Here is a 24,753-nt window from a genome sequence, read left to right on the forward strand (position 1 = left end):
CTGAAACGTTTCCAGTTAATATCAGCCTTGAGATCTTCATTGTCTGCTCCTATTTTCAAAATTATGCACACTATGTTACTGGTATCCACAGGACTGCACTTTGTTTACTTTATCCATTCTTCCATAAAGGAAAAAAGTAGAATTTCTATTGCTTGGATTAGTCTGCAGCTTTTTGCTGGTATATTCAGTTATATATATTCATATATTTTCCATTGCTTGCATGTCTTCTGAAAGCTGAAGTTACATGAACGGTGATGTATGACAACATAATGTTTATGACCACTGCCTTTTCCCCAAATCACTCATGAGTTTCCTTGAGGCGTTTCCTTGCCTAGCTGACCTTTTTACTGGAGATATTTGGACATGTCAAAGAACAACTTCAAATGAATAATGGTCCAATTCCATTTAGCTGCTTCATTTTCAGAAACGTTGTGTGTGAAATTTCAACTTGTTAAAGTAAAAGCACAGGTGCAAATGTATTTTAGGGAGCCACTGATTCGGTGGGACGTTTAGGGGGAACGGCGAGACTGTTAACGTTAACGACCCAGACTATGACAAGACGAAATGACTGCCGAGAAAAAGGCCTGTTATTTTTGTGGTCAGGAGACTGGTTAATCTTCCCAGCATCTATGAGTCTGTTGGTTCTTGTGTTTACATATTTGATGATGATAATCTAGACTGAAAGGTCACACTGAATAAAGATGAAATAAATCAGCAGTGAGTGAAGCAGTCTGTGGGTGTTTGGCAGCTTTGTGTTTTGACTATTGCTTATTCAGTGTCTAGCCATAGTGGCTGGCAGTTTCACTACAATAGAGCTGGAACTGTTAATGTTAAGGAACGAGTTTTTCATATTTCCGTCACGTGCATTCCCGTAGAATAAACCCTGGTGGCCAACATAAAAGAGTCTCTAAAGCTAATTTCCCTTTTAATGCTAAACTATTTAAATTTTGATGTCAGTGTGCCCAAAAGTGGAACAGCTGTAGGCTAGATGTTTGCTCCAAGACCGATCGAATGCAGATTAAAAAATAATAATAAAATGAAAATATTCCCTATCCTCAGGCTGAACAAAGATACACGTTTCAATGGTAACATCCCTGCAACAAACAAAACAAAAGAAAACAAAAATTGCACATTAAAAGATCTTAGGAATTTATTTAAAAGGATTAAGAGATACAGTTATCATTACGTCATAATATAACTCTGTCAAATATCTGAGCAGAACTCAGCAAGAATTAATGAGGAAATGTCATAATTCACTTGGGAGTCTGTTAGGAAGAAGAAGAATCTCCTCATTGACACAAGGATTAAAATGGAGAGACAAGATTTAGCTTTGGCAACCTTTCCTGTAGCACTCACTGACTCAATAGCCTCATATGGTGAAAAATTGTAAAGCAGAGACCCGAGGCATGGAAAGTAACAGAGACAGAGTGATTCAGTGAAAGTGAATGGCTCTAACCATCACTCAAGGGGGGGAGAGCCTTAGAGAGTGAGAGAAAAAAAAAGCAGGGAAAGGACGGAAAGAGGGGGAAATGACTGGCGACTGTGTGGGAAGAGAGACAGAGAGCGAGAGAGAGAGAGAGAGAGAGGAGGGGCTTAAAAAGTATGAACTTGTGTATGATTTAGCTGCAGGAAGCATTAAGAAGGGAGAAGACTGCAAACAGGACGTGGTAATGCCCACGCTTTTTTTGGCTTTAATGAGGACAAGTTACTCCAAGACTTATCAGAGGGTGATTTTTTTTGCCTCCGCACTTGGTCACACTTTTTCTAGTGCGCTTCTTCAGTCCCGAGAGTTGCCTTGTTAATAAAATCCGGTCCTGGAACCCTTGGTGTTTTTCCTCTTTCTGCTGTGCGTAATTTGTATCCAGGATCGATCGAAAAAAGGCGACAGAGCAACAACACGAGGACGAGAAGTCAAGACATATAGAAAAGTAATTGGTGGAAAATGAAAGGCGTCTTGGATTTGTGCTTGATTTTCCTCACGCTGCACATTCCCGGCGTGCTGTCCTTGTCCACACGTAAGTTGCACACAGATGTCCATCGATGCGCAAAGTTACGATAGTGCTGGGGAAGGGTTTGGGGGTTTGGCTATATATGTTTGTTATGTTTTATTTTATTTTATTCTAATTTTTAATGTTATTTTTTAATTTAATATTTATATATTTTTCGAAAGAAATCAATGCAAACCAAGTGTCACCCAAATATCCCAATGTAAACACCAGCACCATGTGACAGTGTAAGTCCTGCTTCGGTATGTTTGATTCTGGCGATAAATATATTGTAAAAATAGACTTTTACTGCTACTACAGTAAAACGTTTTAGAAATGTATTAGGCAAGTTAATATTGGAGTATTACGCTGTAGTAATACGATTTTGAAGGAGGGGGAATGCAGTTTTTTGAGCACAACAGTGTTTTAGTGATACCACGTGGGACACAATTACTTAAGAAGAAATATTAGTCATTGGAAAAAACACACAAAAGGATAAATCTAATAAATATTATGCTCATATCAAGTAGAGTAAAAATAGTTGACCACAAATAGTTTCCATACAAGAAATATTATATGGACCCCATATAAGAACATGTAGGAATTGCAGGGGGCTTTCTTTGAGTAATACTGTTTTTACAATGTGTTTCCAATCTAAAATAACACCAATTCCACGGATTCTTTCCTAAGTTGCCTTACATAACAGCAGGTCACTTCCTTGGGACACATACTGGATCCACTTTGCTGGCTTTCTGGATACATTTAAAAAAAAAAAACGAAAAAAGAAAACGGCCACTTTGTCCACTTGACAGCTCATGTTATAGATGGGCTCCTGCTGTAGTAAACTGGTCGTTTCCCTGCAGAGAGAACTCATCTCCCATGAGGCTGATTTTCAACAAGTCAGGCCATAACTCGTTAAACACATGGAGAGCATGGGGGCTTTACGAACCGCATCAACACAATGACATCATCTGCTGGGGTTGTGGAGAATGTTAACCACCAGCTTAATGCACAATAATCTAAATAAATCAAAGTTATGTCCATTTCACTCTTTAAGTGGTTGGATTAGTTTTTATGGCGAGCTCGCTGGCAAACAGCAGCTCCACTGTGAGGATCTCCTGCTATTCATCCTGTTTCAAAGGCACTAATAAAAGAAACTACAGTTTTAGGGGCTTAAAGGAGACAATGGACCCTGATCATAAGCCGCCCTGCTGTTTATTATACGACATAATCGGTCATTACCATTTTATTCATTGTAATAATGGACTTTGCTTCCCTTTCACTGACTATGCTGCGGTTTATGAATGCCACCATAGTAAAACAGTTTAAATGTGGAATTTTTTTGCACTAACATATAATTACTTTTCATTGCAGCTCATAAACTTTTACATTTTTAGTTTATGTATTCCGTGAACAAACAATGAGACATTTATGTGGGATATTATCATATTTTTAAAACTTTTTAAAAACAAAACAGACTTTTAATCAGAAACAAACTTATTCTATCCTTTATTTTCCTTTTGTGCGCCCTATTTAAACTAAGATAAGCTAATTTAATCTCTCTCGATAAGACCATCAGTTAAATAACTCAAATCTAAACCTGTAAAAAAACAAAAAACTCAAGAGAAACAAATAACATCCGTTGCTGTTTCCTCGGTCTCTTTCCCAGCGACGTTGCATGGCTCATTGTCACTAAATGTTGCGTGACTTCTTTCACTTGGCTTGTCCAAGCGGCCCCTCAAAAAGTTCCACATGTACTTCTATTAAGCAGACAGAGAAAAGTATTGGCTGCCTTTCAAGGGTTGCATGAATGAGTGAGAGGAGCTTTTTAATACAAAGAGGAGGTGGCATGTACCTTTGAAGACTGACAGCCTCAATACCGCTTAAGTCCACTGGAGACCTTTCACTCTCAAACAAAAGTTCAAAACTTTTCCTCGGCTGAACTTGCCCCGTAACTTCATCCATCTCCATCGCAGGCTTAAGCTCGTCCCCTGCCCCAATGAGAGCTGTGTTTCGAGTTGCCTCAACCTCTCCAAATAAATAATATTTTACAAACCATTTCCTCCAGTGAGTGTGTCCAAGAGGCAATAAACAGCAGTAATTTCGTCTAGAACCGCCGTGTTTGAAGGAGTGTTAAAGGGGCTTCGCACCCTGCTCAGGGGCAATGTCCTCAGTGCCTGGAATACATAAACACTGATTGTTATTCAGATGGATCGCAGTCCACTGTATCCGGTGACAAAGACAACCCAGCCTCTGTGCAAGTGTTTGTTTGTGTTCATTTGTGTGTGCATAAATGTGTGCAAGTGTTGTGTCAGAGCTCAAGATGGGGTTACCATATTAATATTGGAGCGGAGTTACAGTTGATTTCGCTTGTTCAAAGGTGACTCCTCCATAAAAGACCCACAACATTGTCTGTAAGCGCAAGGTGGCTGGCAGCTGAATAGATGTGGCCCCGGGCACAGATTTACAGTGGTCTAACAAAGTATTGATGCTCTCAGTCAGTGTTCCTCGCTCATTCCTTCATAAAAGGTTTTCCACAGTTACGCGCTTTTCAATACGTTGGACTTAGTGTTATTTTTTTAACTCTCGTCTCCTCTTGTCTCCTCTCTTCTCTTCCATATCCCATCTTTTTTTGTTCCTTTATCATTTTGTTCACGTGTAGTGAGATCAAAGCTCCACTGTTTGACTTTCAGTTGTCAGATAAGATAAAGAGATAAACAGCTAAACTCTTTCTTTGACCATTTAGCAGCTTCTTTGCTAAAACAACTAAAAATACAAAAAAGCAACGAAACTGAACTGCGTCGGTGTTAGCTAATGCAAGTGAGAGAGGGAGGGTTAAAAGATCTAACGAAACTGCATTAGCGCATGTCTGTGCTCTTTCTGTCAGATGTTTTATCTCAAAATAGCGCACACTCTGCATTGCCCAAATAATTTTACATAGAAGCATTTGCACTACATAGTACAGCATGAAGCTCAGCATGCACATTTGCTTGATTGTGAGAGATAATCCAATTCAGACATTTCATCCCTTATTAGTTGCAGGTTTTTGTCACAGAATCATGAAGCAGATGGTTTAGTCAGGACACTGGAAAAAAGAATAACTTTAAAGGGTTTTTTCTCAGTAAGATTTTAATTATTGCTACTCTAACGTTCTGTTAGGGGTCTAAATGAGGGCAAAACAAAAGTAATCAGCCTCACGCTATGTTTGCTGTGCTTTTTCTATATTAAAACTTATATTTCAGCAAAAGTGGGTCTCGCAACCTTCAACAATTATATAAAACAAACAGTCCTAAACAGGTACAAAAGCTATAATCTACAGCAGGACAAGGTTGCTTAATGGGCAACAAATATGGCACAAATAAGCAGTTATCTTTTGCTCACTGGTAAATTGTTACATAACAGGCTGGCAAACCTGTGAATCCCAAACATTAACTACATTTCTTCACAAATAGCACTAACTAATCAGTGCAATGCCAGTTGTCCCATTAATGCTGTTAACATTTGGATTATTTTCATTTGGGGGATTTACAGAAAAACAAGCAAATCTGACTCAGAGTTCAGTGTCCGACATGGAACATTTGAATTTTCTTCAACAAATTTCAAGTAAAGTACAAAAAAGCCATTTTTCTCAGTGCGGGAATTTGAAATGTGGCTTCACTGACGATGGTGTGCAGAAATCAGCCACCACAGGCAGAGGACAAAATCAGATTGGAGCAGGGAGTTGAGCTAGCCAACCATGCAGCAGACAGTGAGCAAACCCACTGTCGCGGTACAGCAAGGGGGCAGCAAACCACCTTCATGACAATGATGTTTCAAATGTGATGCGCTGGGCAGGGCAGCACTGTTGGAACACAAACTAAGGAATGAGGCTGTGGAACGAGGCTTTGCCCATCGTTTTTTGCTTACACGTAAAATAAGAACAAAAGAATTAAAACCTAATTGCCAAAACACAGGGTGATAGTGACATACCAAAAAGAGCTGATCTGACTTTTAGAAGAAAATAGGGCATCACGCAACTTACAGCAGCTAAAATGCTGGGCAGCCTGTGTTTACGTCATGGAATATAAGGAAGGCTCAAATTTGGCAACTCAGTAGATTTCCACTGCAAACCAGGCATAGCAAACCTTTACAGGTGAATCAGACATGGGACTGGGCTGACTGTGATGTGGTGCCCTGTAGAGTTTACAAGTGACACTAACATGTAGTGCTACGTAAGGCGACAACATGAGTTTGAAGGCAGAAGATGTGTGGATGAGGGCTTCATACTGTGGGAAAACCTTTTGATAATTCCAGCACAAGTACAACTTCATGAGGCCAATTCAGGGGTTTCAAGAATGAAGACATTGGCCCGCAGCTACATGTGGTGGCCAAACATGAATGCATATGCTGAGACAGGCATGCAAAATCAACCAAGCTACAACCATGGGAGTGTCTAACTCCACCATTGATGAGATTCCATATGGATTTGTGTGTGCCTCAGTGGTCTCACTGTTCACAATAAGTTGATTCAAGCTCAGCCATTGCATTCCATAAATACTGAAACTTATCTTTGCTACTCTTGAAATCCTGTGCTCATGAGCTCAGAGAGCACAGAGTGTAAAAACTTGCACAGGCATGGCATCGAGCATATATTGATGGTGGCACTGTGTAGCATTCTGTTAGGGGTTTCAGTGAGGGGGGAAAAGGCTTGTAGGGTGTACAGTGTGGCTTTGTAGTAAGAGGCTCAGGAAGATGTTGGAGTGGAGCTGTGAAATAAAATTGCCAGGGATTCTGCTAACATGCCTGGCAGCCCCTCATATCCACATTGCAGCAGGACCAGTTTAGCTGTCGATGGAGTCTGACGAGTCAGAACCCATCTGTGGGTGAGGGACTTTATGCTGGAAACAGATTCCGAGTGAAAGAACCAGAGCAGTGTCTCAAGATGATAAAAACACGTTGACTAATATGTTAGGACATGTCCATGTTATGACCAGAAACAGCATGCCTTCAGCTTACAAGATAAGCACTGCCCTGCTAACAAAGCTCCACTAGAGCCAAGAAACACTAAACCTGAGAGCACGGTGCAGGACAGAGTGGTTCTGGAAAGCAGGGAACAGGAATTTGAAATAGAGCAACATTATCCAGCTGGAGGTGGTGAAAAGCACCAGAGCATTATCAGAAGGTTGAGGGGCCGAGAGCAAAGTCACTAGGCTCCAAAAATGAAAGGGAAGTAGGGCACAAGTCCAGAGGTTTGCTATACTGAAACTGTTAATAAAGGTTCCAGCAGATAATTGGATATTTTGTCTTCAGCTACACTTTAGTAAATCTGAAGTGCCCCTTGAACACAGGCAGTAACTTTTTCAAATATTAGCCTAAACTTTAAAACCATTCGAAAGACATACTCCCTCTAATATCCATGTCCTCCCACCCTCCTCCAGATGTAGCAATCATCTACCCTCAGGACCCTGTACTTCGCATTGGGTCTAACCTGACAGCCAGCTGCTGGGTCCACCCCGAACTTGGCGTCCACGCCAGCTCGCTTTTCTGGACACTGAATGGTCAACAGCTGCCCAGCTCCTTCTACAGAGTGCTTAGTCCGACTAACCTCAGTGTGACGCTGGCAGGACTCAATGCCTCCAAGCAAACATCTGGTGACAACCTTGTCTGTCACAATCACAAGGGACACATACTGGCTGGCTCCTGTCTCTATGTTGGCAGTAAGTTGAAGTATAAAATGTATAACTTTAAAATAATCTTATTCCTCTGACGATTCTCTGCATTTGCTTCTCTGCTTCGCTACGAGGAAATGTTACATAAATGTATAAGTGCAGGCGAGGACTTAGAGGAGCAATACACCAAAGAGATGAATGGAATGAAAAGGAAATGGGAGTAAAAGGAAACAGCAACCAAGTAGTGGGCAGATTTTTAAGTGTCCCTGCACATTTGTAGCTGTATTTTATGTTTAGTGTTCCTGCCTTCAGGCCCAGCGAGAGGCCTCTATTGCCCGACGCTTTAACCACCTGTGTGGTCCATTACTCGCACTATCACTCATAAAGTATGGGCCTGACATTTTACACACGCACAAACACACATGTCTGTACTTCTACAGTTTTGAGACGTAGTGTTTTTCTTTTTTTTATTGGTACAGTAAACTTTATAGAACTTACTGATTTGGGGCTTATGACAACCCTAATATGGCGTATTCCTGTTTGCTCTGAAACAGTATAAAACTATGAAAAATGTGCTTATTTTTCTAGCCAGAATACAAGTAAACATATATAAGGACATGAATAGTGACAGTTAAATAGCAATAATCTCACTAAAAGGGTGGCAGGACTTAGTAATGCCATCCATGTTAGTATGGCAGGGAACCGGCAGGTGTTGGTCCTGGAAAAGACATACGCTCATCGGCCACTTTGCTAGGTATAGCCATTCATCTAATCAGCCAATCATATGGCAGCAACTCATTAGGCATGCAGACATGGTCAAGACAACTTGCTGAGGAAGGTGACTTTAAATGTGACGTGGCTGTTGGTTGCAGAGTATTTTAAAATTACTAATCTACTGGGACACAAGCTTCTCTAGGTTTACAGAGAATGGTCTGAAAAAGAGGAATAAATGGCATTTCTCTGGGGGGAAAAAGCCTTGTTGATGTCAAATGTCAGAGGAGAATGGCCAGACTGTAACAATGTAACTCAAATAACAACTTATTGCAGCGAGGTATGAAAAAGAGCATCTTGGATCGCACAACATATTCAGCATTAAAGCAGATGGGCTACAGCAGCAAAAGACCGCACCAGGCGCCACTTTTGTCAGCTAAGAACAGGAAACTGAACCTACAATTCACACGGCTCACTAAAATTGGACATAAACAACTGGAAAAATGTTGTCTGGTCTGATGAGTTTCTGCTGCAGGATTCACATGGTAGGTTCAGAACATCAAAGCATGGGTCCGTCCTGCTTTGTATCAGTGGTTCAGTCTGCTGGCAGTGGTGGTGTAATTGTGTGGGGGATATTTTCTTAGAACACTCCGGATCCCAAAGCACCAAACGAGCATCGTTTAAACACCACAGCCCCCCCGAGTATAGTTGCTGACCACCATCCTCTGTTGATGGATGTTCTCAGCAGGATAACATACCATGTCACAAAGCTCAAATAATCTCTCTAAATAATGTACTTTAATGACCTCCACAGTCACTAAATCTAAACCCAATAGATCACTTCTGGGATGTAAAGAAACAGGAGATTCACATCGTGGATGTGCAGCAACTGGGTGAAGCTCTCGTGTCCACAGGGGCTAAAAACTGAGGAATGTTTCCAGCACTTTGTTGAATCTGTGCCATTAAGCATTAAGACAGTTCTGAAGGTAAAAGGGGCCCAAGCAAGGTGTACCTAATAAAGTGTCCAGTGAGTATAGCCTATACAATATACAGTATTGTACTGTAATCACAGGTCATCACAGTAAGTTTAAAGAGCTTTTACTACTATTATTAACAGTGATGAGAATGCTTACTAGAACTGCAAGAACACAAAACCATAAACACGCTCTCTCTAACACACACACACAGAAAGATGCAATCAACAAGATCTTCATCTCTGTGTGACACTAAACCTGAGCACCTTGTGTTCTAAGAGATGAACATGCACATACACACGCCAGTAACAAAACCCCCCAAAACAACAGCTATTTCAGAGGAATATCACTTTGTACCCTCACTCATCATTTCTCCTTTGCCATGTTTTTTCTCCTCTCTTTTCTCTTCACAAATTTCCCCCACCCTCTGTCTTCGTCCTACTCTCTGTCCATCTTCACCCCATATTCTCCCAGTGCCTCCAGTGAAGCCAGTCAATCTGACCTGTTGGTCCAGGAACACCAAAGACCTGACTTGTAGCTGGGCCCCGGGGGGAAAAGGAGAGACTAATATCAGCACGCAGTACAAGCTCAAGTATAAACTCAGGTATGCACACACGCACTGCAGCTTAACTTTTACAAGTGACTCAATTCACTGTTTTTTAAATGATCTAAATCAATTACACTACTATCTACACATTACCTACCCACACGCAGCTTTGCACGAGAATGCAAACATCTGAATCATTCGGACTGCAAATTAAGCACACTTTATCCTGCCAGCTCCCTAATACACAGTTTGTGTAGTATCCAAATGAACCCATGTGAGAACAGTTAGCTGGTGGCTATCATGTGTCACTCTAGAAAGCCGACACCCATTTTCCTAAACCAAAGGGAGTAGTTCCATTAGTAAGAACACATCTGTGGCAGATAATCTCTGCTTGTGTGCGATATGTGAGAATGTCCAGCTTTGGACAAGCAGATAGTTACTGTTCATTACATCACTGTTCTAAATGTTGTAATCAGATTGCAGTTACTAATCAGCCAATTTTGTCTTGACTTGACCGACATAGTTATTTTTGGTTTGCACGATTCGTGGATAGAAAGAATCAATGATCTAAGGGGCAATCATTAACTAAGGGACAAGAAAGAGCAAAACTACTTCATGGAAAAACAGGAATCCGCCACTGCAAACCCACCATCAAACCTCTAAACCTCAGAGCAACAACAGCAACACCCCAAACCAGAGTTTTGCTCACACAGAGTGTGAACGAGTCAACCTGAACAAGACAGCCAAAGATTCACTTTTCACACAAAGCAAAAGCAGAAAAAGAATAACTTTCACAGCAATAGATTCTTCCAACATTGTCCGAGCAACCTAAACCGTTTTTAAAAAAATCTTTCAGTAGTTGTACAGTTGGTCTTAAAGTGGACCTATCAACACCATGCTGGGAAAAAAAGAAAGCCTTTCACCCAGAAAGTTGATTCTTTTCATCTGGATGCAGCATTTTCACTCATCCAAGCGATTTCTTTAGTCTTAGAGACTGAAGAATTCACTTGGATAAGCGACGAAAGATTTATCCCACTAAAAACATTGCATCCAGATGAACACAATCAACTCTCTGGGATTTCCTTACCTGGATTGTTAAGCAAGCATCGAGACCTTTCATGCTTACTTACTGTTATTGTGCTATGACTGTCCAGTTGGCACGGAGGGCTTTTGGCCAGTTAGTAACATTTCTCAGTAGCCTAACTTAATGGATGAAGTGAAAAACAAAATAAAACATGAAAACGCAGCCAAGGTTTTAAACGAGTAAGCCCACCGCGAATGTTTTCAGTTAAAATCAGTATATTTCATAAGATTTTTTTTTGTTTTTTTACAATACTGACATTCCTTAGAAAATCCCATGAAAGAAGTCTAAGTGGAGGTGGAAACAAATCCAAATACCGCTGGATTTATTTTCAAGAACAATAACACACATGATACCCAGAGTGAACGCTGTTCAATAATAGTAGTGTCATGAGACGATGGTTCAATGTGGAAGCAAAACATTTAAAAATGATTTCCATATGGGGTATAAGCTCTATAAAATATATAGATTTTAAATAAAAATAATAAGAAGAGTCAACCGTTTTAAAACACCAAAAGGAAAATAAGTCTATATGCTGTACCTACAGAGAGTTTGTATTCAATTTCAATTGGTATAAAGATTTGATAGAAATGCTAGAGCTGGATAAATTAGCAACTTGTACCACGTCATGGAATAAATTGCGTTTTAGAAGGATCATTATTGAATGCTGTGTGGAATTCAGTATTTTTTGTTTTTCTTTCAGATGGTATGGGACAGAGAAAGAGTGTGCAGATTACACTCATACACAGCCGTACTCCTGCAGCATCACCCAGGACCTGCACCTCTTCACACCCTACGAGATCTGGGTGGAGGCCTCAAACCAGCTAGGCTGGGCTACCTCTGATGTCATCACCCTTGACATCCTAGACGTGGGTGAGTGTGAGAAGAAGTTCGCTTTGACCCTTATGCTTCATCTGCTGCTCTGAGAGCCTTGATCTCAGTGTCGATGAGGCCTCTGGCTGTAATCTAGGATGATTTGCAGCAACCTTTTAGGCTTGTTAGCCTTCAGAAGGAAAAAATGTCTACCTGATCTTTCATCCAATCTGCCGGAGGTTCAGCCACTGAGTGAATTTCCCTTGTGCTAATTCACTATTTGAACATTCACAGCAAAACCAAGATTAAACATGAGAAAATAACTGATTCAAAACATTAAAGAGGAAACACTGTAATTTTTACAAATAGAACAAGACCAGCAGCAAACTTTGAGAAAACACTTTACCTGACGCAGGACGCCATGATGTTTTCTAACAAAATTAGCCAATTCTAGTACCGCCAATTTGACCAATCCAGGCTAGTTTAAAGTCACACTCCCATAGTTATGGAAATACAGCCTTTATCTTTCTTACTGAGAGTGACAAGAAACTATCTAGACCACCTTCTTTGCTGTGCAGCTAGCTTCCCTTATCATTAAGAATGCTAAATCTAAAACACACCTTCAAGCGCCACTAAAATGCATCGCATTTGTTTAAAACATAGTGTAACGACACCAATTTGTGGTTTTACAGGAGGTTATTTGCCAAAACTTTTCTTAGCCAGCAGCAGTTACTTCAAGTCTGCACAAAGCCAGGGTACCTAATGAATTTGTCTGTTTCTAGTCTTATCTTAAACTAAGCTGAAAGTCTCAGTTGCTTCATACTGATTTGAGGAATATGAGAGTGCTTTCTACTCCAACAGGAAGGTAAAAAAGATGTAAAATAAAATAAAATGCCATATTTTCCGTAGAGAGTGATTTTTACTCTAATTTGTTACCATTATGTCAAATTTCATTGCCACATTTTATTAAGGCATTTCTTAAAGTGTAAATATCATATACACTATACTCGGTTCAGCTCTATACAGTATACACACTACAAAGTATAGAAGATACTATCAGATGGTTTTGGGGGGGGAAATTGTTAAATAATGTTAAAGCTCCTCAGTGAGACTAAGCCGCTGATTTCTTGCCAGGTTCATCATCTCAAGACTCCCTTTCGATTTATCTTGTGGCCCCCAAGTCAGTACCTGTGATCGAAACAACGTTTATTTCCACAGACAGGTCATTGGCTTGACTTCTGTGAATTCTGCCTTTTAGAGAAAGTTGTTCACAAGCACTGATCTGGCTTCTCACTGATAGAAACTGAGGGGCAATTCCTTTTAAAGCTTTGTTATGCCTAGCTTAGTGCGGTTTAAGCCAACGGAGCATACATCATTATCCTCAACACTCACTCACACATACAGACACACAAACATGCACACATTCAGTCACATGCATGCTGACACCTGGATAGGCAAAGTTGTGTGATGACTGGAAACGCCCTCCCTTTTGATGAGCTTGTTTTCTTTTTACTCATGCTCACTGGACACACACACACACACACAAATGAGGAAAAACACACATGCACACCACCTTATAACCCCCTTTTATCTAGTTTAGGAATGTTCCTGGCTGATCCTTGGGACTAATCCTGTCTCTGAGGCGGCCGTAGACGCCCGAGGCTTGAAAAGTTTGGGCTTTGAGGCTTTATGACATGGACCGGAAATAATACAACCTGATTAGCTAAGAACTCTTCACCTGGTTTACTCCTGACATGTTCCTAACAATATACTGGAAGAAGCCCATATGGAGTTTCGAAGGTGAACACGTCATTGGCAAGGAAACAAGTGTCCATCAAGTTGTAATCCCTTTCTTCTTCCTAATGTATGCATGCACGCACCTGTTTACACACCCTGAGGGCTGGGCAGGTCCTGGTAACAGTATAGAGACAGAGGCAGAGAGAGTGGGAGGTTTCTCCACTGGCCTCACTTTTTCATTCAAGTAGTTACCACAACAGCAGCAGCGTGTCATGAAACACAGCAACCAACCACACCTGCATCAGGGTGCCGTGACTCACTGGAGTATACGGTCATGTCCGATCAGCTATGAAGGCGAGGCGGAAACACCTACAGTTTCCCCTGCATTTCTTACTCACAGGGAATCCTCTGAACAGAGAGGCTAGAGGAAACTTGTATCGCTGTCTGACTCTGAAATGATGACGTGTTGAGAAAAGGCATATGTTAACGATGATTCATCCGTAATCTGTCACGTCTCATTGACTTTTACTGCCAAATGCATATAATGCTCAGGGTAACACATTTGCTGTTAACTGAGAACAATACCATTACTATGTATTTCTTTTAAATTAAATAAAAAACCATTTTCTTCTAACAATTTGACACTTTTCTATCATTTTGTTATTGCCCCTGTGCGTTTTATCTGTTAATACATACTGGAACATTTGTCTTTCTTTTTTAAATAGATGTTAAAAAGAGTTTTTAAATTAACAATAGTTTACTGTCATAACTTTAAATTATGCTCAATTCTAGCATCTTGAACAAAGATGTTGTATTATATATATTCACATATTCAATATATATTCTGTTATTTTAAAGCCTCGAGTCTTGTGAGCCCTGCTGTTTGTTTTGCCTAACAATCACAGTGTGAGGAAACAGGAACCCTCTTTTCTAGAAGTTTAACACGGGACAGAGAAATAGTCTCATTTGATTTTTAAGTTGTTACATTTAATGAGTAAATCAAAGTGAAATGACGTAGTGGAGAAAAAAACAAAATTCTTAAGACAGAAAATGATCTCCTTGGTCCTTATTATTATGTAACTGGAAAAAAGAAATCTCACATTTCAAGAAAATGAAACGAAACCCATGTCTAATGTTGGTTTTGCATTGTGAAAGAGATACATTTGTTATCAACCGTGGCATAAAATCAATTATTTCAGGTTAAACACTGCAACAAATTGGTGTAAAATTACAGCAATGAACCGTTTTTTGTGAATGCAGACGAATACTGTAACTTCTGATGCCTTTGAGGAAAAGAAGTTAAGAGCAAGCTACTGCACGTAATGAAATATTTTTCTTTGGCAAGCGTAAGAACTTATGGGAATATAAATGTTTATATTCAAATCATTATTTTACACATGTTCTCGTGTTTATTTCCGTTGTGCTGCAATTAGTCTGTTTGACTGCTGTGGATGTTCTGTGTGGTTTCATGGTTTGATCAAGACCCCTATAGTTGCATATAGGCTGCGTGCATCTTCAGCGTCTTGAATACGCCTAGCCTATAAACCATTCTTATAGTTGTGGACATATGAGCCAGAAGAAAAATGGTATATGGAAAAAAGCACTGGGCCACATCTCTTAATCTTTGAATGCAGGTATTTTCAGTCCCTTTGCCAAAGGTGGATAAAATCAAGTGCCCAGGACTTGTGTCCGTAGGACATGCAGTTACATTTACAGTGTAATGATATCCAGAAAGCAGTGAAGCTTATATTAAATACAGGTTTAAAAATATTATATACAGTAAGAAACTGTTGTTGCAGAGTACAGAAAGTAGACTTTAACAGCTTCCTGTACAAAAGGAAGTATTTTTTACAGTGTACTTTAACAAAACCTATGTTTCCATCTGCAGATGTCATTGACTATAATTGCATTGAGTCCTATGTGTGTCCACTAAAGTATTAGTATTCTCATTTTACTCTTAGGTTTACTGTTTAATCTCTCTCCAACAAGAAAAAAGCCTCTTGTGTCAACTCCCATTTTTCCTGCGCTGAATCTTTCCCATCTTCTTCTTCTTCCCTCTGATCAGCTTGTTTATTTACTAGCTTTTCAATGATGGCATTCTGAAAAAAAGGAGCTGAAGTAGATACTGAAATGATCTCAAAAGCCCCAAAACGAGTAAAGTTAATATAATGCTCAGTCACCACATGTTTGTTTGCCGAAAAGATAATTGTTGTCAGATGAACATGCCTCTTCCAGCTCACACAAGTCAACTCTGCAAAACTAAAAGGCGCCTAGAGACCTCAAACCTCCGGCAACACTGAGCAATCTTTCAATGTGTTGTTACACATAAAGACATCACTCCTACTGCTTAAAATTGAAACTGAATGGATTGCTTGGTCGTGTAAACATAAGGAGGTAGAGAAAAGGCCCTAAGCAAAGAGTTTTGTTGTTCTAATATGCTTTGTTTTACTAGAAAAAATGCTTGTGACATTAATGTTTTAATTCAGATTAGTGGTTCAAATCAACCTCTAGTCAGCCACAGCATCTGTTAGAGCTATTTGATAAAAATCAAGGCAGTATTTGCCTCTCTCGCGGAGCAGAGAGATAAACTATTTCCTATCTGTGCTCGATTTCTTTATAACACATATATTTGTAATACAGGCAACAGCTTACAGCAGGGAATCAAATGTATGAGTCGGGTAATCTCTCATGAACAGCTATTAACTGTTGGTTGAGACACAAAAAGATGGAGCCATTACATCCATGCGTTCATTCTGACCAGGGACTGGTTCTTTCTTCTTGCACTTTCTGTGTGTTTGCCACTATCAAAGTAACGGATAAACATCATGTGGCATGCCACTGATCAGACGTTTTGTGTGCAGATGTTGAAGCAGTTTCCACCTGCACTACAGGACCTAAATATATTCACTATATTTTTCATTATGAGTTCTGCATGTGATGCTTAATGTCCTGATGCCATTCCTCCTTCTCCAGTGACCACAGACCCTCCATCAGGTGTGACCGTCAGTCGCGTTGGGCAGTTGGAGGACCAGCTGAGCGTTCGCTGGGAGGCCCCGCCTGCTCTGAAAGACTTCCTGTTTCAGGCCAAATACCAAATCCGCTACAGGCTGGAGGACAGCCAAGACTGGAAGGTAGAGGACAAGAATCCATAGCTATAAGGATGCAAATCTGTTCTCTTTGTCTTTTTCTGTATAACAGCAGCACTGTCCCAGCTGTTTCTCATCCTTGTGCTGTAATCACCTCTGATGTAGCCTGATTGAGGCCTCCTCTGCCAGATGAGTTAATAGTTGGGCTGGTCAAAAATTTTCATTAGTCATAAATCTAGAAGCTACAGCCCAAAGCCACTGTATGTGTAACTCCGCACGAGCCTTTAATGAATGAAAAACACAGTGTAAAACCTTAAGATGCGCAGATGGTGCTTCCCAGAAATCATTTTCCTCTGGGTAAGAGTGAAGATTCTCCTGTAATTAAGGGGGAATTACACCGATGTAATATAAGCAAGTCTTGACTCGCAAAGTGGAAAAAGAAAAGGCGGGGAGTGGAGCGAGGCGGAGGAGGGATGATATGATTTTGAAGGAGGAGAGCTGGAGACTCGACACAAGAGTGGTTTTAAAGGGTCGATGGTGAAAACAAAGCACCATTTCCCTCTGAACCAGCCCTAATCATGAGGTCATGCTGAGGAATGGAGGGATACATCTCAGCTGTTAATGTCTTCAATATGTCTGTAAGACGCTCAGCTGTAACTTCTGCCTGTTTGGCTCCCCCACATCACATCATTAGACTTTTGATGCCAGTAATTTCCATGTTCTGTTTTTTGTTTGAGTCCTTTTTAACAAGTGTTTATAGACTGATGCCAGAGAGAAAGTGAGGATTATTAGACAAGATTATTAATTGCAGCATGTGTGCCTTTCTTCTTCTCTATTTGCCTGTCTTCAGTTATGCTGTTTGCATGAGTACCTGTAAGCGCTGCTGTGTGTGTGTCCCAGCATATCCAGCTCTGTAATAAATAATAGAGAACAGATTTTACCCAGCAGGCACGGTTACATTAAAATAGTTTCATAAACATGCTGATCAGCAGCCACCAAACAATGTGAGGTTCATGCATGTTTGGGTCTGTACATGGTTTGCGGTTGTGTTTTCTGCATCTTGATTCGGTCCTGTGTTTTAGTTTTTGCCCATTGGTATTTAATACTGTGGTCAGACCTCCAGCGCTCAGCGCTTTTGTGTTTGTGTCTTTGATTTGTCGTGTAGGTGATGGAGGATGTTGGGAATCAGACCTCTTGTAGACTGGCTGGACTGAGACCTGGAACGGTATATTTCGTCCAGGTACGTTGGATATGTCTCGATGTGTAATGATTAAGTACTTCAGAGTAGCTTTCAGCCTTTCTAATGCTGTATTTTCTCCAGGTTCGATGTAATCCCGTGGGCATTTACGGTTCTCGCAAGGCTGGCATCTGGAGTGAGTGGAGCCACCCGACTGCTGCTTCCACACCCCACAGTGGTGAGCACACACTCGTACACAGTCAGAAGGGCACTCAGAAGTCATTTTTTGTCCATTATTGAGGTTTTTAAGAGCATTTTAAGGCATCATAGGGCGCATATCCCACAGATCGCTCCTGCTGTTGAAAACTGGCAGCCTCAATGTCTCAGTGGTACTGTTTTATACACTTCTTGGTCAGTCTTCCAGGTTGTTTTTTATAGCACTGGCAGTTTTACTTATGTTAGACAAATCCAGTCAAAGACAATAAAAAATAATAGCCTAACTATCAATGTAACATAATGCAATCTTTGCCCAACCTGACATTACAAAATCAAACCAGACTTTGATAATGTTTTACTTGCAATAGGTTGTAAAATAAACAATTTCAGGACCAACAAAAAATTCAAAAAACATTACTCATGTTCACAAAGTAGTGAGCACTTGTGGTTGTTTCTTCCTCAGACATAACTGCTGTGCAAAATGTTATCATAACTGATCGGAATAAAGACCACAACTATGAAAACAAAACCCAGTTCATAAAACCTTGATTTTTTTTTCATTTTCTGGAAGGGTTTCTGCAAGGGCAAGCTGAAAAAGCACAAATCGGGGAGGGGGGTTTAATTCTGTCTCCCTTTCTCTCCTCAAAGTCTTTTCAGTCACTCATCTGTCTTTTTTTAAAAGTCTTTGACAGTGAAAAATTGCATTTGCTTGAGTACTCCTCTGCAGATTCTTAACATACTGGAGCATTACTTGCTTATTTCACTTTGCCAGTATAACTACTTTAAACTTTCAGCCCCAAATTTGAGCCAGGTGAAAATTCTGCCTCGGTGTTTTGCATGGCATAAGCCCAGATTATACAGTTAGCGTATAACCTCAAAATTCAAACTGTGCAAACCATTTACCATTTACCATACCAACACCACAGCTACAATAACAGAATCAGCAGCAGCTCCTTACTTTGCTGCACGCACAGTATGACCTTTCCATCTTTGATGTTTTCTGCATGTGTTTTGATCATTTGAGGTTCAGTTAAGCCCTTTTAAATAAGTCATCTTCTTGAGAAGTTGAATCACTGCTGCTTTTTTTTTTATTTATCCAGGTGCATCCAGTTGAATTCAAATTGATATAAGGAGATGTTAAATAAACTGTATGGCTGATTTCTGACTTCTAGATGGGATAAAGCCAGAGAAAAGTAAAAATTTGGTGAATGAGTCTCATCAGCATCATCAGCTTGAATTTAAATTGTTATCTGCTGCCCTTCATGTAACTTAACACTGACCCTGCGTTACTGTAACTTCATAGCATGCAAACTAACCAGTTTAGCCTCTATTAAACTGTACTGAATTTCTTAGCGTAATATTTTTAATGCAAATGTTGAATAACACAAAATCCTGCTTCATTTTGTTCAGAAATACATTTCACATCAGGAAAAAAGATAACTCTAAAATGAATTAGGACATTAAAAGTATAATACTTGCTGAAAAGTCCTTATCTTCCTCTCCTTGGGAAATACATTAAGCGTCCAAGACACCATGCATGAGAAGCTGCACAGAAATACCTGCGCTGACTGAAAAGTTAGCTCCCTGTCTGCAGTGCTAGCTAGATGCTAAACTACCGCAGAAGCAACATTGACACCTCGGGTGAACACAACACAGGAATTACAAGGAAAAACTGATTTGAGGGTGAAGTGGGGTGTGGGATCTCGTGGCAATGCCAGACTGCAACACAGAAATTTAACTCCCTCGGCATTATGTATCAGCCTAATCTTCAGATTTGATTACTCATTTATTAAAAGTGCCAGAATGCTGTTCCAGATCATTCCCACCCACTTTAATCCCCGACTTTAGGGCAAGCCAACCCTGTGACTGAGGAACTGCTATCCAATGAGTGTAAAGTGTCCCTTGACATCCAAGGGGTTTTTATCCAGTGTGCAATGTCCTGATAAGAGTCTATACTAAAGTTTTGTCAGATGGTAAATGGACTGGTACTTAATATAGGGCTTTTCGACTCAATTTGAGTACTCAAAGCACTTTCTTATTACAAGCTTCATTCACACACACACTCCTTTTCTATGCCTAATACATTTTTACTGGTTTCTCCTCCCTGCAGAGAGAATGATGTCAGGCTCCTGCGACTCAAAATCCAGCGGAGACTCCAACTCCACCTTGCGCAGGGAGCTGAAGCAGTTCTTCGGCTGGGTGCGGAAACACGCCTACGGTTGTAGCAGCATGTCCATGAAGTTGTATGACCAATGGAGAGTGCTGATGCAGAAATCCCACAAAGTTCGCAACCAGGTAGGTAAGCATCATCATTCCTCCAATCAAATCACAAACATGCACGCGTACACATGCTGCTCACACAAATACATGGAAATCTAAAACTGTTTTATAAACGCTGATTTTTTTTGCAGGTTCTCCAAGGGGATAAATCATAGCACACGCTGGCTTTACGAGCAGAAAACAAGTCAAGAAAAGAACTGAGTGAATGTGATTCGTTATTATGTGTGTATATGAGATAAAGAGAGTGTATTCGTATATCAGAATTATAAAGACAGTTTGCTCCGGACATTTTTTGTACGGCTACCAGCTGTGGCCACAAGAGGACATCCGAAGAAAAAGTGGGATATTCTTCCTTTATGTAACTTTTTGAGTCAACGTAAGGAAGGTGAACTCATCACAGACATCCTGGTATCACAAGAGGCACCATTTGGACTACCTTCTTCTTTCAAAAATGACACATTTGCATGAATAACTTGTAAAGACTTGTATTTGTGTGCAAAAAGGCAATCAGATCAGAAGTATTCAGTTATATTTTGGACTTCTTTTTTTTTTCCTGTGGATCCAAAGCACCATCTAGTGGCGGTTCAGCCTCAATGGATACTCCCACCTCAGCCTTCACCGTGGCCCCCATGTAAAAGGCAAAAGTAAATTATCATACAGTATTTCTAATTTCTTCTTTGTTATATAGCTGGATACTATACCAAACTGGTTCACTCAGGATTCTTCTGTTTCTGAGTGTCAGTAAGTGACTGATGACGTGATGGTGTTTGTGTACGGAAGCATTTCTCTGCCTTTTATTTTTGTACTAAATTGTACCAGCATATTTAAAGTATAAAGCTATGTTTTAATTCTTAAATTATGTTTAGTTAGTAAAGACTGTACAATGACTGAAGTTGTTATCACTCTGATGCTGTTCTATAAAATGATGTCAGAAACCCAGGGTTTGGAAAATAGTTGTCTGCACACCAGAGATGCCAAGCACTGAAAAACACAACTCTGCACCTTGTCATTTTGGTCAGATGACCAAAATGCAAATGGCAATTTAGGTGGATAAAAAACAAAACAAAACAAAGCAATAGACATCATATGGATTCTTAATAACATATCATGTTGACTCCACAATGCATAAGAGGTGAAAATGGAGCTGACCCAAAGTACTTTACAGCAGAGGCAGATGGACTGACGGGAATACATAATATTAGTCAAGAGCAGCTCAGTGTCATCATCGCCTTGTGCGAAGGTCCTAGTTTCTAATCCACTAGCCAGCTTGGGCCCTTGTCTGTTTTTGCATGCTCTCCTAGTGCCTGTATGGCTGCTCTCCAGTTTAGTCTCAGCTTTCTCCCAAAGTCCAAAAGACATACATTTTAGAAGTGGTGAGTCTAAATTGGCCAGTGCATAAATGTGAGATTTTCTCATGTGCTCTGTTACAAACCTGCAACCTATTCAGAGTGTACCCTGCCTCCTGCCCTGCTGGTATAGGCTCCAGCCCCCACAGGCCTAAATTGGAGAAGTGGAAGAAAATGGATGGATGGATTGTATTAGGAAAGTCGAAAGCAGGCGTAACAAAGAAATGATAACATGTTGAGGACTTTGCAAAGCAAATCACAATAACAATTATATAATCTGGTGCAAGTAAGAACTGAAATAAAACTATGAAAGGTGTTTAAATTAATTAAAAATAAATTAAAAGTGGGTATACAGTGGTCCCTCGTTTATCGCGGGAGTTACGTTCCAAAAATAACCCGCGATAGGTGAAATCCGCGAAGTAGGCAACTTTATTTTTTACAATTATTATAGATGTTTTAAGGCTGTAAAACCCCTCACTACACACTTTATACACTTTTCTCAGACAGGTATGAACATTTTTACACTTTTCCCTCTTGTTAAACACTCTCAAATATCAAACCTTCGTAGAAAAATAAGTCCAGTATTATAGAATGTTCCCTTTGACGGTGCAAAACGTTTCGTCAACATTGTTGTGTTTGTTGGGGAGAAAACTTACAAACATACAGTACAGCACTTCAGAGTCGCACTGCTAGCGATAGAAGATTTATGTTAATTTGACAAGCTGAACGCATTCTGTGCTGTACAGGAGACACAGCACGAGGTTGATTGAGAATGATCTACAGCCAATCAGGACGCAGAACTCAATGCGCTGTAAGAAAAAAAAAAAAAAAGCATGCAAAATTGCACCCAAAAAAAAAAAAAAAAAATCCGCTAAAGGTAAACGGGGTTATAGCGAGGGACCACTGTACATATATAAAAAGATTACAAATAAAGGGACATTGATTACTAAAAGAAAAATGAAAACTCTGTAATTACAGTACACAATAGATACAATAGAGTACTTAACTTAAATTAGTAAACTTGGCCTGGGTGTAGAAACACTTGGACAATCTTGTGCACTTCATGCAGATGCCTTCAGTTCTTCACATATTAAACATGTGCATCAACCACGCTGGGCTGTAAATGAATGATGAATGAAGAATTATGATGAAGTATGTCAAGCAGCACAAAAGAAAGACACCTTAAATGAGTCAGAATGACTAGGTGTACAAAATAAAAATGTTCACAACCAGAAACAGGTGTGGCGTACATGGAGCATGGCAGTCAATGATTGAGAGTAAAAACAAAAATTGGTATGCATGTAGTGGACCTGTCTCTTACTACATCTTATTGGTTTTCCTTTGATTCTTGGCTGTATAATCTACCAAATAGCACATGTGAAAGAGTGCAGAGCAAGCAATAACAAGCTTATGTCTCCATCGAACCAATGAATCCATGTTAGAGCTCGACAGCGAGTAACATCTTTGATCCCTGCTTGTTACATGGTGTCAGTGTTTATCTGGGAAACTTGAGATGCTGGTTGTGTTTTCTGTCATGCTGTGAGTTCATCTTCCTCTGACAAGCAGTATCTTGTTACTGTGCCTGTGAGCAGTCAGTCAGCAGTGCTTAATATTTAACTAGCATGGAGTTCTTCTTGGTCATGGCTCTGCTCTCAAGCCTTTAGTTACCTCTGCATCCAGTGTCCAGGGTCCTGAATGTCAACAATGGGGAGCTCTACATGTGTATGCCAAATGCTAAATCCTACTCCGAACTTCTGCCACAGCTGACTCTTTTCAGATGGTGTCTAGGTGCTAATTCAGTAGCCACAGTGGCCCGCAGTGATATGGAAATTGTGGCTGTAAATCCATTGTTCTCATGTGCACTGACACAACCTTTTATAAGTTCAATATAAATATTAATATACTGATGTGCTGTGGTTCTCCTTGCACAGTACTGAGGACCAAATACTGGACACAAGGCAAGACTTTTTGGGATCCAGATCATCAGGCAAATTCAGAGGGCATGAGCAAGTGAGCACAACAGACAGGACACATGTAGGCACAATCTGCTATGATGGAGGGGCTGACAAACACCAAGGAAGGGAACAAAAGCAAGAAAATAAAATCAGGATGCATGAGAATGTGATTTATCAAAGTAAGACAGGAACCAGATTAAGAGATAAGCTGAAACAAGAAGCCACTCATGCAGTGACACTTTAAGTCTTAATGCCATTGTTTTTGTTTGTGCTTTTTGGGCAAAAAAAAAATCCTGTGATCGACTGACAGCCTGTTCAGGGCACTGTAACAGCTGGGATGGGCTCCATGCTTCATGGATGAATAGATGAAAAAACACAAAGACAGGCAAACACAGAAGGACAATGGCACTAATGCACAAGACATATGGACACAAGCCAGGGAAACTTTAGGGAAATCAGAAAAAAAGAATATTAGAAACACCCGAATTAATCACAAAATCAAAACAGGAACCGAAAACTCAACAAACGCAACACTAGAACCCGGGACGATGACAGAAATCTTATGTCTTGGAAGAAATACTGTAATTTATTTAAATAAAACTAAAACTGTTAGTTTAAAGTGCATAAATAATCGGGGAAATGGACTTTAAGGACAAAAACAGCAGCAGAAAACGGGAATCAGAAAAGGTCCTCTAACCTTTTGCTGATAAAAACTCCTAATTCGTTGTGAAATTTATTGTACTAATAAAAATTACATCAAGAAATCTGAATGATCTGAATCTGAACAATGTTTTTGGTCAGTCCTGTCTATGCTTTTCAACAGACTTAGCCTCATTTCTGTCATTTTAACTATTTACATGCTAATTCTAAAATTTAAAGTAGCCACATTTTCACAATTTTTTGCTGTTAAATATGTACATAAATACTGCAGAGGGCCTGTAAGGCTTTTCAAATAAAATTGTGTCCACCCGTCAATAAGAAGAACCCCCTGTTTAAAGGTGTGGATGTGAAATTTGCAAGCATTTCTACTCACATAAATATCCTTACAAGTTCAATAAAGAACTTGGTGTTTAATGTTCAGATATCAATATGCAGCAGAGGAATGTTCTAGGTCCTTCCACTTTAATAGCATGCCCACTGAGATGCTGTTACTTGAGCATACATACATGAGTGAAGACAAATACTGCAGTACAGTAA

The 24,753-nt window shown here is 40.0% G+C and overlaps 1 protein-coding gene across 2 annotated transcripts; it reads left to right on the plus strand.

Moving 5' to 3' along the window:
• The first annotated feature begins 1,624 nt into the window (after positions 1-1,624).
• Positions 1,625-21,167, plus strand: crlf1a (cytokine receptor-like factor 1a). Of its 2 annotated transcripts, none has more exons than XM_063498505.1 (9): positions 1,625-2,015; positions 7,403-7,681; positions 9,793-9,922; positions 11,650-11,819; positions 16,470-16,627; positions 17,748-17,822; positions 17,904-17,997; positions 20,086-20,274; positions 20,387-21,167. In XM_063498505.1, exons 1-9 carry the CDS (start codon positions 1,943-1,945, stop codon positions 20,401-20,403), a joined length of 1,185 nt encoding a protein of 394 aa, XP_063354575.1. In that variant the 5' UTR covers positions 1,625-1,942; the 3' UTR covers positions 20,404-21,167. The 2 variants fall into 2 exon arrangements, with proteins under 2 accessions (XP_063354575.1, XP_063354574.1); XM_063498504.1 differs by having other exon boundaries at positions 20,086-20,270.
• The last annotated feature ends 3,586 nt before the right edge of the window (positions 21,168-24,753 follow it).

This window comes from Pelmatolapia mariae, linkage group LG16_19 (assembly GCF_036321145.2).
Source record: "Pelmatolapia mariae isolate MD_Pm_ZW linkage group LG16_19, Pm_UMD_F_2, whole genome shotgun sequence".
NCBI classification, from domain to species: domain Eukaryota; kingdom Metazoa; phylum Chordata; class Actinopteri; order Cichliformes; family Cichlidae; genus Pelmatolapia; species Pelmatolapia mariae.

Bases quoted from the DNA above. Each gene is read 5' to 3' on its own strand.
- crlf1a (XM_063498504.1), top strand. From the start codon at position 1,943: ATGAAAGGCGTCTTGGATTTGTGCTTGATTTTCCTCACGCTGCACATT. The intron at 16,628-17,747 runs GTAGAGGACAAG...TTTGTCGTGTAG, and splicing joins AGGACAGCCAAGACTGGAAG to GTGATGGAGGATGTTGGGAA. The intron at 17,998-20,085 runs GTGAGCACACAC...TCCTCCCTGCAG, and splicing joins TGCTTCCACACCCCACAGTG to AGAGAATGATGTCAGGCTCC.